Below are 27199 nucleotides of genomic sequence, written 5' to 3' on the forward strand. Positions count from 1 at the left end.
TAGTTCCAATACGAGAAGCTCCCGCACGCCGCTCTAGCTAGCTGTGTGTGCAGGGTTTTGTTACGTACCGTCCGGGAGACGAGAGGGCACCAGCAGGCCTCTTCTCCCCAGCTCTGCCAGGGCCAAGCAGCCTCCATGCCACGCGTTGTCCGTCTCCTGGAAACTAGAACAAGAACACACACACCAAGGATGACATTTGACATCCGCAAAACTGACCTGAGCTCCGCAAAAACTCCCTTAAAAACGGTCATGAACAGTTAAAAATCATGTTGTTTTCATCAAATTGAATGATATTTGGATGAAACCAGGTCAAAGTGTGTCGAACAAAAAATGACTGTTGCTTCTACATTGATAAAGTGACTGGTCCCCTCCCCCATGTCAAACCCTTGGATTCAAGAGGGGGGGGGGGGGGGTTATTAAGGCGGTAGGGAGACATCATCCCAACTCTCATTTTAATACACCAACGGCAACATGATATTCTCTCACCTAATCGTCATAAGTTACGCCTCGTAACCAACACGGGAGAAGGTGTGTTTGCAGAGGGGCGTGACTTATATAACGAGACAGCTACTCTGCTGGTGCAAAAATGTGACTGTAGGATGTCAGCAAATAGAATTAGAAGGAAGGGTCATTCAGAACTCCAACACAGTTGTCATGTCAACACATCCGTCAGTGTTGCTGTGAACTGCATCACCAGAGACTTGCCAAACGGGAGATGTATCATATTTATTTGTTACATCACCAGCTAGGATTCCATCAATTGGCAACAGATTTTCATGTGAATATTCTAGAATCTGCATGAAGAAAATGTGCATTTTCCCACCAGTAGTATTTTCCCACCAGTAGTATTCTCCCACCAGTAGTATTTCCCCCACCAGTAGTATTTCCCCCACCAGTAGTATTTCCCCACCAGTAGTATTTCCCCCACCAGTAGTATTTCCCCCACCAGTAGTATTTCCCCCACCAGTAGTATTTCCCCCACCAGTAGTATTTCCCCCACCAGTAGTATTTCCCCCACCAGTAGTATTTCCCCCACCAGTAGTATTTCCCCCACCAGTAGTATTTCCCCACCAGTAGTATTCTCCCACCAGTAGTATTCTCCCACCAGTAGTATTCTCCCACCAGTAGTATTTTCCCATCTCCGACCAGTAGTATTTTCCCACCAGTAGTATTCTCCCACCAGTAGTATTCTCCCACCAGTAGTATTTCCCCACCAGTAGTATTCTCCCAACAGTAGTATTCTCCCACCAGTAGTATTCTCCCACCAGTAGTATTTCCCCACCAGTAGTATTTCCCCACCAGTAGTATTCTCCCACCAGTAGTATTTCCCCACCAGTAGTATTTCCCCACCAGTAGTATTCTCCCACCAGTAGTATTTCCCCACCAGTAGTATTCTCCCACCAGTAGTATTCTCCCACCAGTAGTATTCTCCCACCAGTAGTATTCTCCCACCAGTAGTATTCTCCCACCAGTAGTATTCTCCCACCAGTAGTATTCTCCCACCAGTAGTATTCTCCCACCAGTAGTATTCTCCCACCAGTAGTATTCTCCCACCAAAAGGTCCTGTTGCTGATAACAATCAGTGTGTGATGACATAGTGCATTCAAAATGGACTTTTACACTGAAGTTGTCATGAACCGAATAAAAATAGAAAAGTTGATAGTGTTTCCATGGTTTCTTCACCTCTACTGATAGTTGTGTCTGGTCACCTGACCTCGAGACAACAGCTGGTCTCACATACAGTGCAGGTAGGCTGGTCTACACTAAATTATTGTGGATAAAAGCGAGAATATTTTAAATTTGACAGATGGCAGTCAAGCATCGATCATCACGTCACCAGAATCAGACGGTCAATATTTATTGGTAAAGGAGCATCAAGCTCATCACTGTGCACTTTCACCTCCCTGTAAAGTTCATCATCACCACTTTAATCTGTAGCTCAATAACCTGCATGTTACCTGAGTGGTAGTGGGAGGACCACAATAACCTGCATGTTATCTGAGTGGTAGTGGGAGGACCACAATAACCTGCATGTTACCTGAGTGGTAGTGGGAGGACCACAATAACCTGCATGTTACCTGAGTGGTAGTGGGAGGACCACAATAACCTGCATGTTACCTGAGTGGTAGTGGGAGGACCACAATAACCTACATGTTACCTGAGTGGTAGTGGGAGGACCACAATAACCTGCATGTTACCTGAGTGGTAGTGGGAGGACCACAATAACCTGCATGTTATCTGAGTGGTAGTGGGAGGACCACAATAACCTGCATGTTACCTGAGTGGTAGTGGGAGGACCACAATAACCTACATGTTACCTGAGTGGTAGTGGGAGGACCACAATAACCTGCATGTTACCTGAGTGGTAGTGGGAGGACCACAATAACCTGCATGTTATCTGAGTGGTAGTGGGAGGACCACAATAACCTACATGTTACCTGAGTGGTAGTGGGAGGACCACAATAACCTGCATGTTACCTGAGTGGTAGTGGGAGGACCACAATAACCTGCATGTTATCTGAGTGGTAGTGGGAGGACCACAATAACCTGCATGTTATCTGAGTGGTAGTGGGAGGACCACACACCATATCATCACGTGACTACAAGTTTCCTTCAATATGTTATTATATCAATATTTGCGCATAAAAATGCTTTTCCACCGCTGTTTCTCACATAATTAAATTTCACCGACAGAAAAAGATCCCACTATGTCTAACGAACGAATGAACTGTCTGTATTTCTAAAATTAGTGTGATTTATTATTTTTTTTTAATTTTTAATATTGCTTTGTGTTTCACCAAATTAGCTTGAGATGATTTTACAGCAACACTGCATCCAAGTTTCATAACTTTTCAAAGACCTGTCAGTCAAGGCCAGCTCATGAATATAAGCTCCCCGCCCACTCAGCCCGTCTTTATAAACTTCCTGGTAGTTAGCCATGAGAGGAAAAGATTTTAAAAATTCTATCCCCCCACAAAAAACATTATGGGTCGTATTTTAATCACTCGAAGGGTTATTTTACGGGAATCAGAATTACTGTTTGGGAGCTTTAATAAACACAGCAACAACAAAAAGAAACGTCCCTTTTCCAGGACCCTGTCTTTCAAAGATAATAAAAATACCAATAACTTCACAGATCTTCATTGTAAAGGGTTTAAACACTGTTTCCCAGGCTTGTTCAATGAACCATAAACAATTAATGAACAAGCACCTGTGGAACGGTCGTTAAAACACTAACAGCTTACAGACGGTAGGCAATTAAGGTCACAGTTCTGAAAACTTAGGACACTAAAGAGGTCTTTCTACTGACTCTGAAAAACACCAAATGAAAGATGCCCAGGGTCCCTGCTCATCTGCATGAACGTGTCTTAGGTATGCTGCAAGGTGGCATGAGGACTGCAGATGTGGCCAGGGAAAGAAATTGCAATGTCCGTACTATGAGACGCCTAAGACAGCGCTACAGGGAGACAGGACGGACAGCTGATCGTCCTCGCAGTGGCAGACCACGTGTAACGACACCTGCACAGGATCGGTACATCCGAACATCACACCTGCGGGACAGGTACAGGATGGCAACAACAACTGCCCGAGTTAGATCGGGAACACACAATCCCTCCTCCAGTGCTCAGACTGTCCACAATAGGCTGAGAGAGGCTGGACTGAGGGCTTGTAGGCCTGTTGTAAGGCAGGTCCTCACCAGACAGGACTGGCAACAACGTCGCCTAAGGGCACAAACCCACTGTCGCTGAACCAGACAGGACTGGCAACAACGTCGCTTATGGGCACAAACCCACCGTCGCTGGACCAGACAGGACTGGCAAAAAGTGCTCTTCACTGACGAGTCGCAGATTTGTCTCACCAGGAGGGATGGTCGGATTCGCGTTTATCGTCAAAGGAATGAGCGTTACACAGAGGCCTGTATTCTGGAGGGGGATCGATTTGGAGGTGGAGGGTCCATCTTGGTCTGGGGCGGTGTGTCACAGCATCATCGGACTGAGCTTGTTGTCATTGCAGGCAATCTCAACGCTGTGTGTTACAGGGAAGACCTCCTCCTTCATGTGGTACCCTTCCTGCAGGCTCATCCTGACATGACCCTCCAGCATGACAATGCCACCAGCCATACTGCTCATTCTGTGTGTGATTTCCTGCAAGACAGGAATGTCAGTGTTCTGCCATGTCCAGCGAAGAGCCCGGATCTCAATCCCGTTGAGCTCGTCTGGGACCTGTTGGATCAGAGGGTGAGGGCTAGGGCCATTCCTCCCAGAAATGTCAGGGAACTTGCAGGTGCCTTGGTAGAAGAGTGGGGTAACATCTCACAGCAAGAACTGGCAACTCTGGTGCAGTCCATGAGGAGGAGATGCACTGCAGTACTTAATGCAGCTGGTGGCCACACCAGATACTGTTACTTTTTGTTCAGGGACACATTATTACATGTCTGTTAGTCACATGTCCGTGCAACTTGTTCTCTCAGTTCTTGAATCTTGTTATGTTCATACAATGTTAAGCCACATGTTAAGTTGGCTGAAAATAAACGCAATTGACAGTGAAAGGACGTTTCTTTTTTTGCTGAGTTTACCTTAATATATATCTGTATATTGTCTGATAAGATGATCCCCACAGACAAATAGCACAACATAACATGACAAAGCTGCAAATGAACCAGGTGTTACCTGAAACAGTCCAACACAGATCCAACCACCTCGTCAGCCAGCTCCCTGGGGAGTCGCCCTGTCACCCTCCCAATACTGAAAAGAGGGAAGACATGTTGGATCCTATCTGAGCAATTCATCTGTACTTCATGAACATGAGGGCGTGCTCCTCCCTATAGGCAGTTTGGGGGTTTTGTCTGTTCAGGTGCCACATTTATTCTGTACTACATCAACATGACAGATATAACTCTGTGCTCCTGCCTATAGACATCATTCTGCCTCCTGAAAGACAGACGCTTAGTGTTTATCATTGTTAATTCAATGTGACAACTTACCCCTTAGCAGCAGACCAGCGCACGATGGTCTCCTTGTCTTTCAGCCCACCCAACAGTTGCTCTGTGAAATAACAGACAGAGAGAGAGTCACTACCTGAATAGCTGTGACTGAACACCATAAGACAGTGACTCTCTCTCTACCTGAATAGCTGTGACTGAACACCATAACAGACAGAGAGAGAGTCACTACCTGAATAGCTGTGACTGAACACCATGACAGACAGAGAGTCACTACCGGAATAGCTGTGACTGAACACCATAACAGAGAGAGAGAGAGAGAGAGTCACTACCTGAATAGCTGTGACTGAACACCATAACAGAGAGAGAGAGAGAGAGTCACTACCTGAATAGCTGTGACTGAACACCATAACAGACAGAGAGAGAGAGAGTCACTACCTGAATAGCTGTGACTGAACACCATAACAGACAGAGAGAGAGAGAGTCACTACCTGAATAGCTGTGACTGAACACCATAACAGACAGAGAGAGAGAGAGTCACTACCTGAATAGCTGTGACTGAACACCATAACAGACAGAGAGAGAGAGAGTCACTACCTGAATAGCTGTGACTGAACACCATAACAGACAGAGAGAGAGAGAGTCACTACCTGAATAGCTGTGACTGAACACCATAACAGACAGAGAGAGAGAGTCACTACCTGAATAGCTGTGACTGAACCATAACAGACCTGATGTGGGTCAGATTCAGTAGGGCACACCGTAACAAAATGTTTTGTAACAGAACATGTAAATCTGTGTTGTTATTGGTCAAGTAGTTCAGGATGTTGCACATCCTACTGAACACAAGATACAGGCCTTAAAACCAATGAGACAGTGAGAAGGATGCTAACTTCAGACATATCAAGAGAGAGAACGAGAGAGAGCTGAGAGAACCAGAGAGAGAGCTGAGAGAACCAGAGAGAGAGAGAGCAGAGAGAACCAGAGAGAGAGCAGAGAGAACCAGAGAGAGAGCAGAGAGAACCAGAGAGAGCGCAGAGAGAACCAGAGAGAGAGCAGAGAGAACCAGAGAGAGCAGAGAGAACCAGAGAGAGCAGAGAGAACCAGAGAGAGCAGAGAGAACCAGAGAGAGCAGAGAACCAGAGAGAGAAAGCTGAGAGAACCAGGGAGAGAGAGCAGAGAGAGAGAGAGCAGAGAGAGAGAGAGCAGAGAGAGAGAGCAGAGAGAACCAGAGAGAGAGAGAGCAGAGAGCAGAGAGAACCAGAGAGAGAGAGAGAGCTGAGAGAGCTGAGAGAACCAGAGAGAGAGCTGAGAGAACCAGAGAGAGCAGAGAGAACCAGAGAGAGCAGAGAGAACCAGAGAGAGCAGAGAACCAGAGAGAGAAAGCTGAGAGAACCAGGGAGAGAGAGAGAGAGAGCAGAGAGAGAGAGAGCAGAGAGAACCAGAGAGAGAGAGAGAGAGCAGAGAACCAGAGAGAGAGAGAGAGATCTGAGAGAACCAGAGAGAGAGAGAGAGATCTGAGAGAACCAGAGAGAGAGAGAGATCTGAGAGAACCAGAGAGAGAGAGAGATCTGAGAGAACCAGAGAGAGAGAGAGATCTGAGAGAACCAGAGAGAGAGAGAGATCTGAGAGAACCAGAGAGATCTGAGAGAACCAGAGAGATCTGAGAGAACCAGAGAGATCTGAGAGAACCAGAGAGATCTGAGAGAACCAGAGAGATCTGAGAGAACCAGAGAGATCTGAGAGAACCAGAGAGATCTGAGAGAACCAGAGAGATCTGAGAGAACCAGAGAGAACCAGAGAGAGAGAGATCTGAGAGAACCAGAGAGAGAGATCTGAGAGAACCAGAGAGAGAGAGATCTGAGAGAACCAGAGAGAGAGAGATCTGAGAGAAACCAGAGAGAGAGAGATCTGAGAGAACCAGAGAGAGAGAGATCTGAGAGAACCAGAGAGAGAGAGATCTGAGAGAACCAGAGAGAGAGAGATCTGAGAGAACCAGAGAGAGAGAGATCTGAGAGAACCAGAGAGAGAGATCTGAGAGAACCAGAGAGAGAGAGATCTGAGAGAACCAGAGAGAGAGAGATCTGAGAGAACCAGAGAGAGAGAGATCTGAGAGAACCAGAGAGAGAGATCTGAGAGAACCAGAGAGAGTGATCTGAGAGAACCAGAGAGAGAGATCTGAGAGAACCAGAGAGAGAGAGATCTGAGAGAGAGATCTGAGAGAATGAGAGAGAGGTCTGAGAGAATGAGAGAGAGAGAGAGAAAGAGCTGAGAGAGAGAAAAGAAAAACAGAGAAAGAGAATGAGAGAGAGCGAGAAAGAGAGATAGAGAGAGAGAGAGAGAGTAACGCTGACTGACCGATGACGTTCTCCACCTCCTCTGGGATATCATAGTCCTCCTCCTGGCTCTGGGTCTCCATGTCTGGACTAACAGCCTCGACTGTGGAGCCAGACTGGGACAGAGACAGGTTGGCTGCCAGGGAGCGACTCCCTCTCTGGTACCTGAATGACAAGCAAACATACACAGTGAGACCAGCTTTCCCTTAACAAACCCTCAACGGCATGCGAAGGCTCCCAAATTAACATCTAGGGAGTGGGTCTCCTCCACTGGTTGAGGAAGGTGAGATCTGATCTGGTCTCTGTACCAGCTTGACTCCTACCTCAGTGTGTGTGTGTGTGTGTGTGTGTGTGTGTGTGTGTCTCACCTCCACTTGGCTAGTCGGGGCTTGAGGAAGGTCAGACCCAGTCTCTGTACCAGCTTGACCCCCAGCTTCCTCAGCATAGCCTGGCTGCTCTCTGCCACGTGACACTGGTCCAGACACTGCAGTACCACCGGAGCTGAGGAACACACACACACACTAGTACCATGGTAACACTACACTGGTCCAGACACTGCAGCACCACCGGAGCTGAGGAACACACACACTAGTACCATGGTAACACTACACTGGTCCAGACACTGCAGCACCACCGGAGCTGAGGAACACACACACACACACACACACTAGTACCATGGTAACACTACACTGGTCCAGACACTGCAGCACCACCGGAGCTGAGGAACACACACACACACACACACTAGTACCATGGTAACACTACACTGGTCCAGACACTGCAGCACCACCGGAGCTGAGGAACACACACACACACACTAGTACCATGGTAACACTACACTGGTCCAGACACTGCAGCACCACCGGAGCTGAGGAACACACACACACACACACACACTAGTACCATGGTAACACTACACTGGTCCAGACACTGCAGCACCACCGGAGCTGAGGAACACACACACACACACACACACACACACACACACACACACTAGTACCATGGTAACACTACACTGGTCCAGACACTGCAGCACCACCGGTTAAACCGGGCATATGATTTAGCCGTCCCATACAAGTTTTGGAGATTGGAGACAAACTCCTCGTGTCGGGTCAGAGATGCAGTGTGAGGGCTGCCCATCTCCTCGGGGCGTGACCGTCACCGACGCGGGTCAGAGATGCAGTGTGAGGGCTGCTCATCTACTCGGGGCGTGACCGTCACCGACGCGGGTCAGAGATGCAGTCTGAGGGCTGCCCATCTCCTCGGGGCGTGACCGTCACCGACGCGGGTCAGAGATGCAGTCTGAGGGCTGCCCATCTCCTCGGGGCGTGACCGTCACCGACGCGGGTCAGAGATGCGGTCTGAGGGCTGCCCATCTCCTCGGGGCGTGACCGTCACCGACGCGGGTCAGAGATGCAGTCTGAGGGCTGCCCATCTCCTCGGGGCGTGACCGTCACCGACGCGGGTCAGAGATGCAGTCTGAGGGCTGCCCATCTCCTCGGGGCGTGACCGTCACCGACGCGGGTCAGAGATGCAGTCTGAGGGCTGCCCATCTCCCCGTGACCGTCACCGACGTGGGTCAGAGATGCAGTCTGAGGGCTGCCCATCTCCTCGGGGCGTGACAGTCACCGACGCGGGTCAGAGATGCAGTCTGAGGGCTGCCCATCTCCCCGTGACAGTCACCGACGCGGGTCAGAGATGCAGTCTGAGGGCTGCCCATCTCCCCGTGACCGTCACCGACGCGGGTCAGAGATGCAGTCTGAGGGCTGCCCATCTCCTCGGGGCGTGACCGTCACCGACGCGGGTCAGAGATGCAGTCTGAGGGCTGCCCATCTCCTCGGGGCGTGACCGTCACCGACGCGGGTCAGAGATGCAGTCTGAGGGCTGCCCATCTCCCCGTGACCGTCACCGACGCGGGTCAGAGATGCAGTCTGAGGGCTGCCCATCTCCTCGGGGCGTGACAGTCACCGACGCAGGTCAGAGATGCAGTCTGAGGGCTGCCCATCTCCTCGGGGCGTGTGGCTGTCACCGACGCGGGTCAGAGATGCAGTGTGAGGGCTGCTCATCTACTCGGGGCGTGACCGTCACCGACGCGGGTCAGAGATGCAGTCTGAGGGCTGCCCATCTCCCCGTGACCGTCACCGACGTGGGTCAGAGATGCAGTCTGAGGGCTGCCCATCTCCTCGGGGCGTGACAGTCACCGACGCGGGTCAGAGATGCAGTCTGAGGGCTGCCCATCTCCCCGTGACCGTCACCGACGTGGGTCAGAGATGCAGTCTGAGGGCTGCCCATCTCCTCGGGGCGTGACAGTCACCGACGCGGGTCAGAGATGCAGTCTGAGGGCTGCCCATCTCCCCGTGACAGTCACCGACGCGGGTCAGAGATGCAGTCTGAGGGCTGCCCATCTCCCCGTGACCGTCACCGACGCGGGTCAGAGATGCAGTCTGAGGGCTGCCCATCTCCTCGGGGCGTGACCGTCACCGACGCGGGTCAGAGATGCAGTCTGAGGGCTGCCCATCTCCTCGGGGCGTGACAGTCACCGACGCGGGTCAGAGATGCAGTCTGAGGGCTGCCCATCTCCTCGGGGCGTGACCGTCACCGACGCGGGTCAGAGATGCAGTCTGAGGGCTGCCCATCTCCCCGTGACCGTCACCGACGCGGGTCAGAGATGCAGTCTGAGGGCTGCCCATCTCCTCGGGGCGTGACAGTCACCGACGCAGGTCAGAGATGCAGTCTGAGGGCTGCCCATCTCCTCGGGGCGTGTGGCTGTCACCGACGCGGGTCAGAGATGCAGTGTGAGGGCTGCTCATCTACTCGGGGCGTGACCGTCACCGACGCGGGTCAGAGATGCAGTCTGAGGGCTGCCCATCTCCTCGGGGCGTGACCGTCACCGACGCAGGTCAGAGATGCAGTCTGAGGGCTGCCCATCTCCTCGGGGCGTGACCGTCACCGACGCGGGTCAGAGATGCAGTCTGAGGGCTGCCCATCTCCTCGGGGCGTGACCGTCACCGACGCGGGTCAGAGATGCAGTCTGAGGGCTGCCCATCTCCTCGGGGCGTGACCGTCACCGACGCGGGTCAGAGATGCAGTCTGAGGGCTGCCCATCTCCCCGTGACCGTCACCAACGCGGGTCAGAGATGCAGTCTGAGGGCTGCCCATCTCCTCGGGGCGTGTGGCTGTCACCGACGCGGGTCAGAGATGCAGTCTGAGGGCTGCCCATCTCCTCGGGGCGTGACAGTCACCGACGCGGGTCAGAGATGCAGTCTGAGGGCTGCCTCCTCTTTGAACCATCACAATCTTTTTAAACATTTTATCGGCACCGAATCTGAAAGGCACATCTCACACTACAACTCTTCAGAACGGTGATCATCACCAGGAGCCAATGAGAGAGCTGGCCAGAGAAGGAGCCAATGAGAGAGCTGGCCAGAGAAGCAGCCAATGAGAGAGCTGGCCAGAGAAGCAGCCAATGAGAGAGCTGGCCAGAGAAGCAGCCAATGAGAGAGCTGGCCAGAGAAGGAGCCAATGAGAGAGCTGGCCAGAGAAGGAGCCAATGAGAGAGCTGGCCAGAGAAGCAGTCAATGAGAGAGCTGGCCAGAGAAGGAGCCAATGAGAGAGCTGGCCAGAGAAGCAGCCAATGAGAGAGCTGGCCAGAGAAGCAGCCAATGAGAGCTGGCCAGAGAAGGAGCCAATGAGAGAGCTGGCCAGAGAAGCAGCCAGTCAGACGATGACGTTGCACCCCGAAGGTGTCGACTCTGGAGCAGGAGACATGACTACTACTAGTATGGGTTTCTACTTGCCTTGAACCAAACATGTCCAATCGTCACAACTCTTAAGTTCACAACCAATGTTATTCAATTCAAAATGTATTGGCTAGATATTCACACTCCGCGTGTAGAGTGTGTATGTCTGACTGAAACTATTTCTGAGGTTTGCTTTGAGCCACAGCTCGTTGTGATTACATTGTTAACGTAGTTACATCTTTGTTTTGGCGAGACAGCGTGCTGTGGAGAATCTTCACCACCAGGTGAAGAATCTGTGTCACATCGTTTAATGTGCTCACCACTACGTTGCCAAGACAACACACTACAGGAAGGAGACTGGTTTAATGTGGTCACCACTACGTTGGTAAGACAACACACTACAGGAAGGAGACTGGTTTAATGTGCTCACCACTACGTTGGTAAGACAAAACACTACAGGAAGGAGACTGGTTTAATGTGCTCACCACTACGTTGGTAAGACAACACACTACAGGAAGGAGACTGGTTTAATGTGCTCACCACTACGTTGGTAAGACAACACACTACAGGAAGGAGACTGGTTTAATGTGCTCACCACTACGTTGGTAAGACAACACACTACAGGAAGGAGACTGGTTTAATGTGCTCACCACTACGTTGGTAAGACAACACACTACAGGAAGGAGACTGGTTTAATGTGCTCACCACTACGTTGGTAAGACAAAACACTACAGGAAGGAGACTGGTTTAATGTGCTCACCACTACGTTGCCAAGACAACACACTACAGGAGAGACTGGTTTAATGTGCTCACCACTACGTTGCCAAGACAAAACACTACAGGAAGGAGACTGGTTTAATGTGCTCACCACTATGCTGGTAAGACAAAACACTACAGGAAGGAGGCTGGTTTAATGTGCTCACCACTACGTTGGTAAGACAACACACTACAGGAGAGGCTGGTTTAATGTGAGAGGCTCAGTGATGTCAGGGGTGTAGTTTACACCGAACGTTAGTATCACACATCACCTACAGCCAGTATCATGGTCACAGCAGTCAACATTAGAAGATCACCTACATTTAATTCATTTATTTAGCAGATGCTCTTATCACAATGGATGCAGGAGGTAAGACAACTACTTATCACAATGGATGCAGGAGGTAAGACAACTACCTATCACAATGGATGCAGGAGGTAAGACAACTACCTATCACAATGGATGCAGGAGGTAAGACAACTACCTATCACAATGGATGCAGGAGGTAAGACAACTACTTATCACAATGGATGAAGGAGGTAAGACAACTACTTATCACAATAGATGGAGGTGGTAAGACAACTACTTATCACAATAGATGAAGGAGGTAAGACAACTACTTATCACAATGGATGCAGGAGGTAAGACAACTACTTATCACAATGGATAAAGTCAAATTGCTGATTAAAAAGCAACTATTGAAGGACATTCTTACCGTACTGGAGAAAGTCATCTCTCTTGCCATGCTTGAATAGCTGGGCCTAGAAGACAGACGGGAGACAGGAGAGAGAGGTGAGACAGGAGAGAGAGAGAAGAGAGAGGAGAGAGAGGAGAGACAGGAGAGAAGAGAGACAGGTGAAACAGGTGAGACAGGAGAGAGAGAGCAACAACATCAATATCGTGGATGAGATCGAAATAATACATTTTCATTTTAAATTGTGAAATTCCAACACCTGTTTTGTTCATAATATTGTGGCTCCTCCCCTTTTGAGAGTGAGATCACCACTAACCTCAACCTTCTGGATGTCATTACATGTAGTCTGGGATTAAATCACCACTAACCTCTCCCCTCTGGATGTAGTCTGGGATTAAAACACCACTAACCTCTCCCTTCTGGATGTCATTACATGTAGTCTGGGATTAAATCACCGCTAACCTCAACCTTCTGGATGTAGTCTGGGATTAAATCACCACTAACCTCTCCCTTCTGGATGTCATTACATGTAGTCTGGGATTAAATCACCGCTAACCTCTCCCCTCTGGATGTAGTCTGGGATTAAATCACCGCTAACCTCAACCTTCTGGATGTAGTCTGGGATTAAATCACCGCTAACCTCAACCTTCTGGATGTAGTCTGGGATTAAATCACCACTAACCTCAACCTTCTGGATGTAGTCTGGGATTAAATCACCACTAACCTCAACCTTCTGGATGTAGTCTGGGATTAAATCACCACGAACCTCTCCCCTCTGGATGTCATTACATGTAGTCTGGGATTAAATCACCACTAACCTCTCCCCTCTGGATGTAGTCTGGGATTAAATCACCACTAACCTCTCCCTTCTGGATGTAGTCTGGGATTAAATCACCACGAACCTCTCCCCTCTGGATGTCATTACATGTAGTCTGGGATTAAATCACCACTAACCTCTCCCCTCTGGATGTAGTCTGGGATTAAATCACCACTAACCTCTCCCTTCTGGATGTCATTACATGTAGTCTGGGATTAAATCACCACGAACCTCAACCTTCTGGATGTCATTACATGTAGTCTGGGATTAAATCACCACGAACCTCAACCTTCTGGATGTAGTCTGGGATTAAATCACCACGAACCTCTCCCCTCTGGATGTCATTACATGTAGTCTGGGATTAAATCACCACTAACCTCTCCCCTCTGGATGTAGTCTGGGATTAAATCACCACTAACCTCTCCCTTCTGGATGTCATTACATGTAGTCTGGGATTAAATCACCACGAACCTCAACCTTCTGGATGTCATTACATGTAGTCTGGGATTAAATCACCACGAACCTCAACCTTCTGGATGTCATTACATGTAGTCTGGGATTAAATCACCACTAACCTCTCCCCTCTGGATGTAGTCTGGGATTAAATCACCACTAACCTCTCCCTTCTGGATGTCATTACATGTAGTCTGGGATTAAATCACCACTAACCTCTCCCTTCTGGATGTAGTCTGGGATTAAATCACCACTAACCTCTCCCTTCTGGATGTCATTACATGTAGTCTGGGATTAAATCACCACTAACCTCTCCCTTCTGGATGTCATTACATGTAGTCTGGGATTAAATCACCACTAACCTCAACCTTCTGGATGTCATTACATGTAGTCTGGGATTAAATCACCACTAACCTCAACCTTCTGGATGTAGTCTGGGATTAAATCACCACTAACCTCTCCCTTCTGGATGTCATTACATGTTGCCTGGGATTAAATCACCACTAACCTCAACCTTCTGGATGTAGTCTGGGATTAAATCACCACTAACCTCTCCCTTCTGGATGTCATTACATGTTGTCTGGGATTAAATCACCACTAACCTCAACCTTCTGGATGTAGTCTGGGATTAAATCACCACTAACCTCTCCCTTCTGGATGTCATTACATGTAGTCTGGGATTAAATCACCACTAACCTCTCCCTTCTGGATGTAGTCTGGGATTAAATCACCACTAACCTCTCCCTTCTGGATGTCATTACATGTAGTCTGGGATTAAATCACCACTAACCTCTCCCTTCTGGATGTCATTACATGTAGTCTGGGATTAAATCACCACTAACCTCAACCTTCTGGATGTCATTACATGTAGTCTGGGATTAAATCACCACTAACCTCAACCTTCTGGATGTAGTCTGGGATTAAATCACCACTAACCTCTCCCTTCTGGATGTCATTACATGTAGTCTGGGATTAAATCACCACTAACCTCAACCTTCTGGATGTAGTCTGGGATTAAATCACCACTAACCTCTCCCTCCTGGATGTCATTACATATTGTCTGGGATTAAATCACCACTAACCTCAACCTTCTGGATGTAGTCTGGGATTAAATCACCACTAACCTCTCCCTTCTGGATGTCATTACATGTTGTCTGGGATTAAATCACCACTAACCTCAACCTTCTGGATGTAGTCTGGGATTAAATCACCGCTAATCTCTCCCCTCTGGATGTCATTACATGTTGTCTGGGATTAAATCACCACTAACCTCAACCTTCTGGATGTAGTCTGGGATTAAATCACCGCTAACCTCTCCCCTCTGGATGTCATTACATGTTGTCTGGGATTAAATCACCACTAACCTCAACCTTCTGGATGTAGTCTGGGATTAAATCACCACTAACCTCAACCTTCTGGATGTAGTCTGGGATTAAATCACCACTAACCTCTCCCCTCTGGATGTCATTACATGTTGTCTGGGATTAAATCACCACTAACCTCAACCTTCTGGATGTAGTCTGGGATTAAATCACCACTAACCTCTCCCTTCTGGATGTAGTCTGGGATTAAATCACCACTAACCTCAACCTTCTGGATGTAGTCTGGGATTAAATCACCGCTAACCTCTCCCTTCTGGATGTAGTCTGGGATTAAATCACCACTAACCTCAACCTTCTGGATGTAGTCTGGGATTAACTCACCACTAACCTCTCCCTTCTGGATGTAGTCTGGGATTAAATCACCACTAACCTCAACCTTCTGGATGTAGTCTGGGATTAAATCACCGCTAACCTCTCCCTTCTGGATGTAGTCTGGGATTAAATCACCACTAACCTCAACCTTCTGGATGTAGTCTGGGATTAACTCACCACTAACCTCTCCCTTCTGGATGTCATTACATGTTGTCTGGGATTAAATCACCGCTAACCTCTCCCCTCTGGATGTCATTACATGTTGCAGTGAGGACTGCCGTTTGATAAAGGTTCATTTTAACTACTCTTCTAAACCATTTCTCAGCGGCTCTTTAAAGTTTTTTCTGCATTGGCCAAATTCAAAACACAACTGTGCAAAACAAAGATCTTACTAGAGCCCGTTGAAGCCCCTCGGGGCCGTCAGAACACACAGAGCCAGTTTTAAACGCTCTGAGCGCCACATAGAGAGAGAGAGACAAGCCGGTTTCCCCTCCCAGTCATATTACAGAGCACAGACAGAAGGAGAGACTGTTCCGTAAACACGTAGCGCCAGTTTCAACGCCAATAATATTCCTTTGATACACTGCTCGCTTGAGGGTTGCATTAAATTAGCTACTTAGACTGACACAACAAGAGTTGACCTGAAGAAAAATCTACTAAAATACACTGTTATATCAAGGTGGTTGGTGAAACCACAACTATAGTACATTAAGACATTAAACATAAAGTGGAAGAGAGTGAGGGACTGGGGATTAGTGTGGGCAGGTAGGCCATAGCACCTCTATTGGTAAAGTAATGACTACCGGCAGTATATCTATATACTACTACTACACTGGTAAAGTAATGACTACCATCAGTATATCTATATACTACTACTACACTGGTAAAGTAATGACTACCAGCAGTATATCTATATACTACTACTACACTGGTAAAGTAATGACTACCAGCAGTATATCTATATACTACTACTACACTGGTAAAGTAATGACTACCGGCAGTATATCTATATACTACTACTACACTGGTAAAGTAATGACTACCGGCAGTATATCTATATACTACTACTACACTGGTAAAGTAATGACTACCGGCAGTATATCTATATACTACTACTACACTGGTAAAGTAATGACTACCGGCAGTATATCTATATACTACTACTACTACACTGGTAAAGTAATGACTACCGGCAGTATATCTATATACTACTACTACTACACTGGTAAAGTAATGACTACCGGCAGTATATCTATATACTACTACTACTACACTGGTAAAGTAATGACTACCGGCAGTATATCTATATACTACTACTACTACTACACTGGTAAAGTAATGACTACCGGCAGTATATCTATATACTACTACTACTACTACTACACTGGTAAAGTAATGACTACCAGCAGTATATCTATATCCTACTACTACTACTACACTGGTAAAGTAATGACTACCAGCAGTATATCTATATCCTACTACTACTACTACACTGGTAAAGTAATGACTACCAGCAGTATATCTATATACTACTACACTGGTAAAGTAATGACTACCAGAAGTATATCTATATACTACTACTACACTGGTAAAGTAATGACTACCAGCAGTATATCTATATACTACTACACTGGTAAAGTAATGACTACCAGAAGTATATCTATATACTACTACTACACTGGTAAAGTAATGACTACCAGCAGTATATCTATATACTACTACACTGGTAAAGTAATGACTACCAGCAGTATATCTATATACTACTACTACACTGGTAAAGTAATGACTACCGGTAGTATATCTATATACTACTACTACACTGGTAAAGTAATGACTACCGGTAGTATATCTATATACTACTACTACTACACTGGTAAAGTAATGACTACCGGCAGTATATCTATATACTACTACTACACTGGTAAAGTAATGACTACCAGCAGTATATGTATATACTACTACTACACTGGTAAAGTAATGACTACCAGCAGTATATCTATATACTACTACTACACTGGTAAAGTAATGACTACCAGCAGTATATCTATATACTACTACACTGGTAAAGTAATGACTACAGGCAGTATATCTATATACTACTACTACACTGGTAAAGTAATGACTACCGGCAGTATATCTATATACTACTACTACACTGGTAAAGTAATGACTACCGGCAGTATATCTATATACTACTACTACACTGGTAAAGTAATGACTACCGGCAGTATATCTATATACTACTACTACACTGGTAAAGTAATGACTACCGGCAGTATATCTATATACTACTACTACACTGGTAAAGTAATGACTACCGGCAGTATATCTATATACTACTACTACACTGGTAAAGTAATGACTACCGGCAGTATATCTATATACTACTACTACTACACTGGTAAAGTAATGACTACCGGCAGTATATCTATATACTACTACTACTACTACACTGGTAAAGTAATGACTACCAGCAGTATATCTATATCCTACTACTACTACTACACTGGTAAAGTAATGACTACCAGCAGTATATCTATATCCTACTACTACTACTACACTGGTAAAGTAATGACTACCAGCAGTATATCTATATACTACTACACTGGTAAAGTAATGACTACCAGAAGTAAATCTATATACTACTACTACACTGGTAAAGTAATGACTACCAGCAGTATATCTATATACTACTACTACACTGGTAAAGTAATGACTACCGGCAGTATATCTATATACTACTACTACACTGGTAAAGTAATGACTACCGGCAGTATATCTATATACTACTACTACACTGGTAAAGTAATGACTACCGGCAGTATATCTATATACTACTACTACACTGGTAAAGTAATGACTACCGGCAGTATATCTATATACTACTACTACACTGGTAAAGTAATGGCTACCGGCAGTATATCTATATACTACTACACTGGTAAAGTAATGACTACCGGCAGTATATCTATATACTACTACACTGGTAAAGTAATGACTACCATCAGTATATCTATATACTACTACACTGGTAAAGTAATGACTACCGGCAGTATATCTATATACTACTACACTGGTAGAGTAATGACTACCAGCAGTATATCTATATACTATTACACTGGTAGAGTAATGACTACCGGCAGTATATCTATATACTACTACTACACTTGTAAAGTAATGACTACCGGCAGTATATCTATATACTACTACTACACTGGTAAAGTAATGACTACCAGCAGTATATCTATATACTACTACTACACTGGTAAAGTAATGACTACCAGCAGTATATCTATATACTACACTGGTAAAGTAATGACTACCAGCAGTATATCTATATACTACTACTACACTGGTAAAGTAATGACTACCAGCAGTATATCTATATACTACTACTACTACTACACTGGTAAAGTAATGACTACCGGCAGTATATCTATATACTACTACTACTACTACTACACTGGTAAAGTAATGACTACCGGCAGTATATCTATATACTACTACTACACTGGTAAAGTAATGACTACCGGCAGTATATCTATATACTACTACTACACTGGTAAAGTAATGACTACCAGCAGTATATCTATATACTACTACTACACTGGTAAAGTAATGACTACCAGCAGTATATCTATATACTACTACTACTACTACTACACTGGTAAAGTAATGACTACCGGCAGTATATCTATATACTACTACACTGGTAAAGTAATGACTACCATCAGTATATCTATATACTACTACTACACTGGTAAAGTAATGACTACCAGCAGTATATCTATATACTACTACTACTACTACTACACTGGTAAAGTAATGACTACCAGCAGTATATCTATAGACTACTACTACACTGGTAAAGTAATGACTACCAGCAGTATATCTATATACTACTACACTGGTAAAGTAATGACTACCAGCAGTATATCTATATACTACTACACTGGTAAAGTAATGACTACCAGCAGTATATCTATATACTACTACACTGGTAAAGTAATGACTACCAGCAGTATATCTATATACTACTACACTGGTAAAGTAATGACTACCAGCAGTATATCTATATACTACTACACTGGTAAAGTAATGACTACCAGCAGTATATCTATATACTACTACACTGGTAAAGTAATGACTACCGGCAGTATATCTATATACTACTACACTGGTAAAGTAATGACTACCAGCAGTATATCTATATACTACTACTACACTGTTAAAGTAATGACTACCAGCAGTATATCTATATACTACTACTACACTGTTAAAGTAATGACTACCAGCAGTATATCTATACTACTACTACACTGGTAAAGTAATGACTACCAGCAGTATATCTATATACTACTACTACACTGGTAAAGTAATGACTACCAGCAGTATATCTATATACTACTACTACACTGGTAAAGTAATGACTACCAGCAGTATATCTATATACTACTACTACACTGGTAAAGTAATGACTACCAGCAGTATATCTATATACTACTACTACACTGGTAAAGTAATGACTACCAGCAGTATATCTATATACTACTACTACACTGGTAAAGTAATGACTACCAGCAGTATATCTATATACTACTACTACACTGGTAAAGTAATGACTACCAGCAGTATATCTATATACTACTACTACACTGGTAAAGTAATGACTACCGGCAGTATATCTATATACTACTACTACACTGGTAAAGTAATGACTACCGGCAGTATATCTATATACTACTACTACACTGGTAAAGTAATGACTACCAGCAGTATATCTATATACTACTACTACACTGGTAAAGTAATGACTACCAGCAGTATATCTATATACTACTACACTGATCCCAGATCTGTTTGGGCTGTATAGCCAACCCCTGGGGATCTGGGATACCAGTTCCTAAAACAGGTCTGTGACCAGGCTAGCTAATTACCACCAGAGGCGTGTCTTCGCGTTCCCTCCCTCAGTCGTAAAACACTGACAACAGGTGCAGCACTAAACACCTGCCAACCTGCCAAACCCACAGAGGCTCTGATCTCCCACAAACATGGCAGCCGTACATGTAGGCTCTTGTAAACTAGGCCTGGTCACTGCAACCCACACACACTCGAGGACAGACAAACTCTGTGTGTGTGTGTGTGTGTGTGTCATACCAGAGACTGCAGGGCTCCGTCCAGGATTACAGTACCTCCCATGGTCTGGTCACTGGCCTGAGAGATGGTGGTCAGACTCCAGTCCAGGAAGTCTCCTAGTCGCTTCAGCTTCACATCAGGACGTGTCACAAACCTGCACACACAGACAGTTAGATGACAACAGGCTAGGACCACTCAGTAAACACAGACAGTTAGATGACAACAGGCTAGGACCACTCAGTAAACTGTAAACACAGACAGATGACAACAGGCTAGGACCACTCAGTAAACACAGACAGTTAGATGACAACAGGCTAGGACCACTCAGTAAACTGTAAACACAGACAGTTAGATGACAACAGGCTAGGACCACTCAGTAAACTGTAAACACAGACAGTTAGATGACAACAGGCTAGGACCACTCAGTAAACTGTAAACACAGACAAATGACAACACGCTAGGACCACTCAGTAAACTGTAAACACAGACAGTTAGATGACAACAGGCTAGGACCACTCAGTAAACTGTAAACACAGACAGTTAGATGACAACAGGCTAGGACCACTCAGTAAACTGTAAACACAGACAGATAGATGACAACACACTAGGACCACTCAGTAAGCTCTGTGTGTGGCGCCTCGGTATGAACCTATTCATCTTCAAGTACAAGAACGCCCTCTACTGGGTAAAACATGAAACGCATCACAAATGTTGTTGCCTGTTGAATACTTACTTTGATACCAACACAGATGCAGCATCCCTGGATTTATCAGTGACCATCAGGTAGGACTGGAAATAACAACAGACCAGGGGTTAGTTACACACTCAATACATCATACAGGGTCTGGACATAACAGACCAGGGGTTAGTTACACACTCAATACATCATACAGGGTCTGGACATAACAGACCAGGGGTTAGTTACACACTCAATACATCATACAGGGTCTGGACATAACAGACCAGGGGTTAGTTACACACTCAATACATCATACAGGGTCTGGACATAACAGACCAGGGGTTAGTTACACACTCAATACATCATACAGGGTCTGGACATAACAGACCAGGGGTTAGTTACACACTCAATACATCATACAGGGTCTGGACATAACAGACCAGGGGTTAGTTACACACTCAATACATCATACAGGGTCTGGACATAACAGACCAGGGGTTAGTTACACACTCAATACATCATACAGGGTCTGGATCTGGGAGGACAAGACTCAACACTGACCAAGGCAGGAGAGTCTAGAATTAGTTACCTTGGCGACCGCCAGGATGCGGTCCATGATTGGCTCTCTTGTCTGGCTGGGGTCAGAGGTCAGGTGACCATCAAGACGAGAGAGGTCAAAGGGTATCAGACAGGTCATAGACAGCCACAGCAGCAGCATGTAGCGGGTCTCCCAGGTCTAACACAAGGGGCAGAAAGAGAGGGTTAGGGTTAGAGGTCAAAGGGTATCAGACAGGTCATGGACAGCCACAGCAGCAGCGTGTAGCGGGTCTCCCAGGTCTGACACAAGGGGCAGAAAGAGAGGGTTAGGGTTAGAGGTCAAAGGGTATCAGACAGGTCATGGACAGCCACAGCAGCAGCGTGTAGCGGGTCTCCCAGGTCTGACACAAGGGGCAGAAAGAGAGGGTTAGGGTTAGAGGTCAAAGGGTATCAGACAGATCACAGACAGCAGCAGCATGTAGCGGGTCTCCCAGGTCTGACAGGAAGGGGCAAGGAGAGAAACACTTGAATTAAATGTATTGAACTGTGAGAGTAGGCAACAACACATCCACCACGCTGACTCTCAACACAGGGGCCCCTCAGGGGTGCATACTATACCTCCTGTACTCCTTGTTCACCCACGACTGCATGGCCACGCACAACAACACCATACTAACGTTTTCAGACGAGACAACGGTGGTAGGTCTGAACACCGACGACGATGAAACAGCCTAAAAGTGAGGTCAGAGACCTGGCGGTGTGGTGCCAGGACAACAACCTCTCCCTCAACGTCAGAAAGACAAAGGAGCCGATTGTGGACTACAGGAAACGGAAGGCTGAGCCACGCCCCCATTTACATGGACCTGGCTGTACTGGAGCGGGTCAAGAGCTCCAAGGATCTATCATGGTCCAAGCACACCAACACAGTCGTGAAGAGGGCACAACAATGCCTCTTCCCCCTCAGGAGGCTGAAAACATTTGTCATGGGCCCTCAGATCCTCAAAAGGTTCTACAGCTGCACCATTGAGAGCATCTTAACAGGCTGCATCACCTGCCTGCCGTACCAGATGCTATAGAGGGTAGTGTGTACGGGCCAGTACATCACTGGGGCTGAGCTCCCTGCCATCCAGGACCTCTATACCAGGTGCTATAGATGCTATAGAGGGTAGTGTGTACGGCCCACTACATCACTGGGGCTGAGCTCCCTGCCATCCAGGACCTCTATACCAGGCGGTGTCAGAGGAAGGCCCTAAAAATTGTCAAAGACTCCAGCCAACCAAGTCATAGACTGTTTTCTCTGCTACCGCACGGGAAGTGGTACCGATGCACCAAGTCTGGAACCAACAGGACCCTGAACAACTTCTACCCCCAAGTCATAAGACTGCTAAATAGTTAGTTAAATAATTTACCAATAGATACCAGGACTATCTGCATTGACCTTTGACTCATCATATATGGTGCTGTTACTGTTAATTATCTATCTGTTGTCTAGTCACTTCATCCCTACCGATATGTACATATCTACCTCAATTACCTCGTACTCATCACATACTGTTACTGTTTATTATCTATCCTGTTGTCTAGTCACTTCATCCCTACCGATATGTACATATCTACCTCAATTACCTCGTACTCATCACATACTGTTACTGTTTATTATCTATCCTGTTGTCTAGTCACTTCATCCCTACCTATATGTACATATCTACATCAATTACCTCGTACTCATCACATACTGCTACTGTTTATTATCTATCCTGTTGCCTAGTCACTTCATCCCTACCTATATGTACATATCTACATCAATGACCTCGTACCTCTGCACATTGACTCAGTACTCGTACCCTGTGTATATAGAGAAGTTATCGTTACTCATTGTGTATTTATTATTACGCGTTTTATTTCTCTATTTTCTCTCTGCATTGTTGGGAAGGGCGTGTAAATCAGCATTTCACTGTAAATCCACACCTGTTGTTAACGAAGCATGTAACAAATAACATTTGATCTGTAACCATAACAGGATACAGACAGGGACAATACACAGACAAACATGTCACTTCATATAATACATTAAACAACTTGGAAGTCAACCGTTGAATCCCTATAGGCCTAATCTAGAAAGTAAACCATTAGATCCCTATAGGCCTAATCTAGAAAGTAAACCATTAGATCCCTATAGGCCTAATCTAGAAAGTCAACCATTAAATCCCTATAGACCTAATCTAGAAAGTAAACCATTAAATCCCTATAGACCTAATCTAGAAAGTAAACCGTTGAATCCCTATAGGCCTAATCTAGAATGTAAACCGTTAAACCCCTATAGGCCTAATCTAGAACGTAAACCGTTGAATCCCTATAGGCCTAATCTAGAAAGTAAACAGTTGAATCCCTATAGGCCTAATCTAGAAAGTAAACAGTTGAATCCCTATAGGCCTAATCTAGAACGTAACCCGTTAAACCCCTATAGGCCTAATCTAGAAAGTAAACCGTTGAATCCCTATAGGCCTAATCTAGAAAGTAAACCGTTAAACCCCTATAGGCCTAATCTAGAAAGTAAACCGTTGAATCCCTATAGGCCTAATCTAGAACGTAACCCGTTGAATCCCTATAGGCCTAATCTAGAAAGCAACAAGAGGGTAAAAATCAATGGATACTCTGCTTATGAATGTGCAATGTAATGTTTATCAATGTATAGTTTATGAAGGTACCCTTCAAGTAAAGGGTTATCCTTCCATTGAGGTCTTGTAACATGAGAAATCAGGGGTCTAACATTAGCTACTGGGCTAGGACGTGGTAGGCCCACCTTCTATTGACGACTCGTAACTAAGAAATTCAGGCTCACCTCTGGGTCTCTGGGGTCCTGTCGACACAGGAGGTCCAGGACTGGCTGGACATCAGCCACCTCATGGGGGAAGAGCTGCATGAAGATCTTATACCCTCTCACCTGGCCGAAACAAAAACACCTGAGTTAGAGGAGTCTGCCTTGTCCCAACTGCTCAGGCTGAGAAAGCTGAGCACCACACTTCTAACTGTAGCCAGAGGCCATAGGGTAAGACACCACAGAATCAACACACACATCAGAACGCTGGGCTTCACAAACTGAAATCTTACTATCTGTGTGATGATGTAGGAATCCATATGCCTGTAGTTACCTTGGAGATGATGTAGAGGAATTTGAAGCCCAGGTGTACCAGTAGAGGAGGAGACTGTTCACTCCTGATGAGCTCCAACAGCAGGTTCAACATCCACTCTGTGGTCACAGGAAAGAAACACTGTCATCATCATGCTATCCTAACAAGCCCATGTTTCACTAAAGCAGAATAGCATGTGATGTGCTGTGTGTGTGTGGTGTTGTTACCCAGATGTGGATCCAGAAGATGGGGCTGCTCCTGATAACGGTCCATTATCACTGTAGAAAAAAAAAGAACTGGTCAACATAAAGTTGTTGACTTTTCTTTCACTGCTTATGATTGTGGTATGTCTAAGTTATGAAAGTATTAAAACTGATGTCTGTAGATGGTACACGCATTTAGGCCTAAAGCCCACAGACTGTTCCAAGCAAGACTGGATCAAGTTGGCCACAACATCAGACTAAACATGTAGAGTATGAATCTCACCGAGGAACCTCTCTATGGCTGACTCCAGTGTCACGATGTTCTCGTGAACCACTGGTAGGCTGGAGATCAGGGCTCGAATCTCAGTGCTCTCGGTAAAACCTCCCAAGACACTGGCTTTAGCGATCACCTCGGGCTCCCCGCCGCCACCTCCATCCTCCCCGGAATCCATGTCGGTCTGGACCATTATAGATGCCTAGATTACCGGTACATTTCATGCACTTGGTTATATGCATGTCTAATGTCCACTGCTTAAACACACCTCTACATAGTAGCTAGCAAGTGTAGCTAGCTTGCCTTGAAGTTTTGATAGCTAGATGAGAACCGTGTGACTTCTAGCATGGGCGTGTCAATGATTTGCGTTCTATTCATGCCGATACTAGCCAATGATGCTAGCTAACTAGCTAGTACTGTTGGTTGGCAAGTTGCAACAGAAATCAAACAGCATTTGAGTGATCAGTGAACACACACAGCTCATACATTTGGTTATCGTGGGCATATGAATGCATACCTGTAGTTGTGAAAATTCTGTCCGGAAAATGTATTATTATGACTTCAGATAATGATGATCACGCAGTGGCCGAGGTCTGTTATCTGTTGTGAAGTTTGCACGTTGCTACACCCTACAGTACGTTATGCGATTGGGGACAAAAAAGCGTTTCGTTAATGAGGGACGCGCCACACCAAAGAGGTGGAAATATTATCTCACCTCATGTATATTATGAAAATAGAAATAAAAATACACTGAGTCTACAAAACATTAACAACACCTGCTCTTTCCATAACACAGGTGAATCCAGGTGAATGTCACATGTCACCACATTGATGTCACCTGTTAAATCCACTTCAATCAGTGTTGATAAAGGGGAGGAGGCAGGTTAAAGATGAAGGTGAGGAGACAGGTTAAAGATGAAGGGGAGGAGACCTGGTTAAAGATGAAGGGGAGGAGACCTGGTTAAAGATGAAGGAGGAGACAGGTTCAAGATGAAGGGGAGGAGACCTGGTTAAAGATGAAGGGGAGGAGGCAGGTTAAAGATGAAGGGGAGGAAACCAGGTTAAAGATGAAGGGGAGGAGACCGGGTTAAAGATGAAGGGGAGGAGACGGGGTAAAGAGGAAGGGGAGGAGACCTGGTTAAAGATGAAGGGGAGGAGGCAGGTTAAAGATGAAGGGGAGGAGACGGGTTAAAGATGAAGGGGAGGAGACCAGGTTAAAGATGAAGGGGAGGAAACCAGGTTAAAGATGAAGGGGAGGAGACCAGGTTAAAAATGAAGTGGAGGAGACCTGGTTAAAGATGAAGGGGATGAGACGGGTTAAAGATGAAGGGGAGGAGACCAGGTTAAAGATGAAGGGGAGGAGACCAGGTTAAAGAAGGATTTTTAAGCCTTTGAGACAATTGAGACATGTATTGTGTATGTGTTGCCATTCCGAGGGTGAATGGGCAAGGCAAATTTAAGTGCCTTTGAACGGGGTGTGGTAGTAGGTATCAGGTGCACCGGTTTGTGTCAAGAACTGCATCGCTGCTGGGTTTTCCAAGAATGTATCAAGAATGGTCCACCACCCAAAGGACAACCAACTTGACACAACTGTGGGAAGCATTGGAGTCAACATCAGTCAGCATCCCTGTGGAACACATTTGACACCTTGTAGAGTCCGTGGCCTGACGAATTGAGGCTGTCCTGGGGGCAAAAGGGGGGTGCAACTCAATATTAGGAAGGTGTTCTTAATGTTTTGTAAACTCAGTGTATAGTGCCCTTTATTAGGTTATTGTCCTTATTGAGGTATTCAAACCGTAGTGTATA

General features: G+C 45.9%; 1 protein-coding gene across 1 annotated transcript in view; it reads right to left on the reverse strand.

The window, feature by feature from the left end:
* tbcd (tubulin folding cofactor D) overlaps positions 1–26104 on the reverse strand; it is a 117871-nt gene extending 91767 nt beyond the window's left edge. Inside the window, 14 exon segments of the mRNA XM_031814016.1 lie at positions 69–163; positions 4671–4745; positions 4985–5045; positions 7301–7443; positions 7647–7779; positions 12491–12536; positions 20591–20723; positions 21303–21358; positions 21838–21984; positions 24628–24729; positions 24938–25035; positions 25144–25194; positions 25403–25595; positions 25911–26104. Of these exon segments, the coding sequence (XP_031669876.1) occupies positions 69–163; positions 4671–4745; positions 4985–5045; positions 7301–7443; positions 7647–7779; positions 12491–12536; positions 20591–20723; positions 21303–21358; positions 21838–21984; positions 24628–24729; positions 24938–25035; positions 25144–25194; positions 25403–25586 (1324 nt within the window). The 5' untranslated portion in view covers positions 25587–25595; positions 25911–26104.
* Between the last annotated feature and the right edge of the window lie 1095 nt (positions 26105–27199).

The sequence above is a fragment of the Oncorhynchus kisutch genome, unplaced genomic scaffold (assembly GCF_002021735.2).
Source record: "Oncorhynchus kisutch isolate 150728-3 unplaced genomic scaffold, Okis_V2 Okis06b-Okis10b_hom, whole genome shotgun sequence".
Taxonomy (NCBI): domain Eukaryota; kingdom Metazoa; phylum Chordata; class Actinopteri; order Salmoniformes; family Salmonidae; genus Oncorhynchus; species Oncorhynchus kisutch.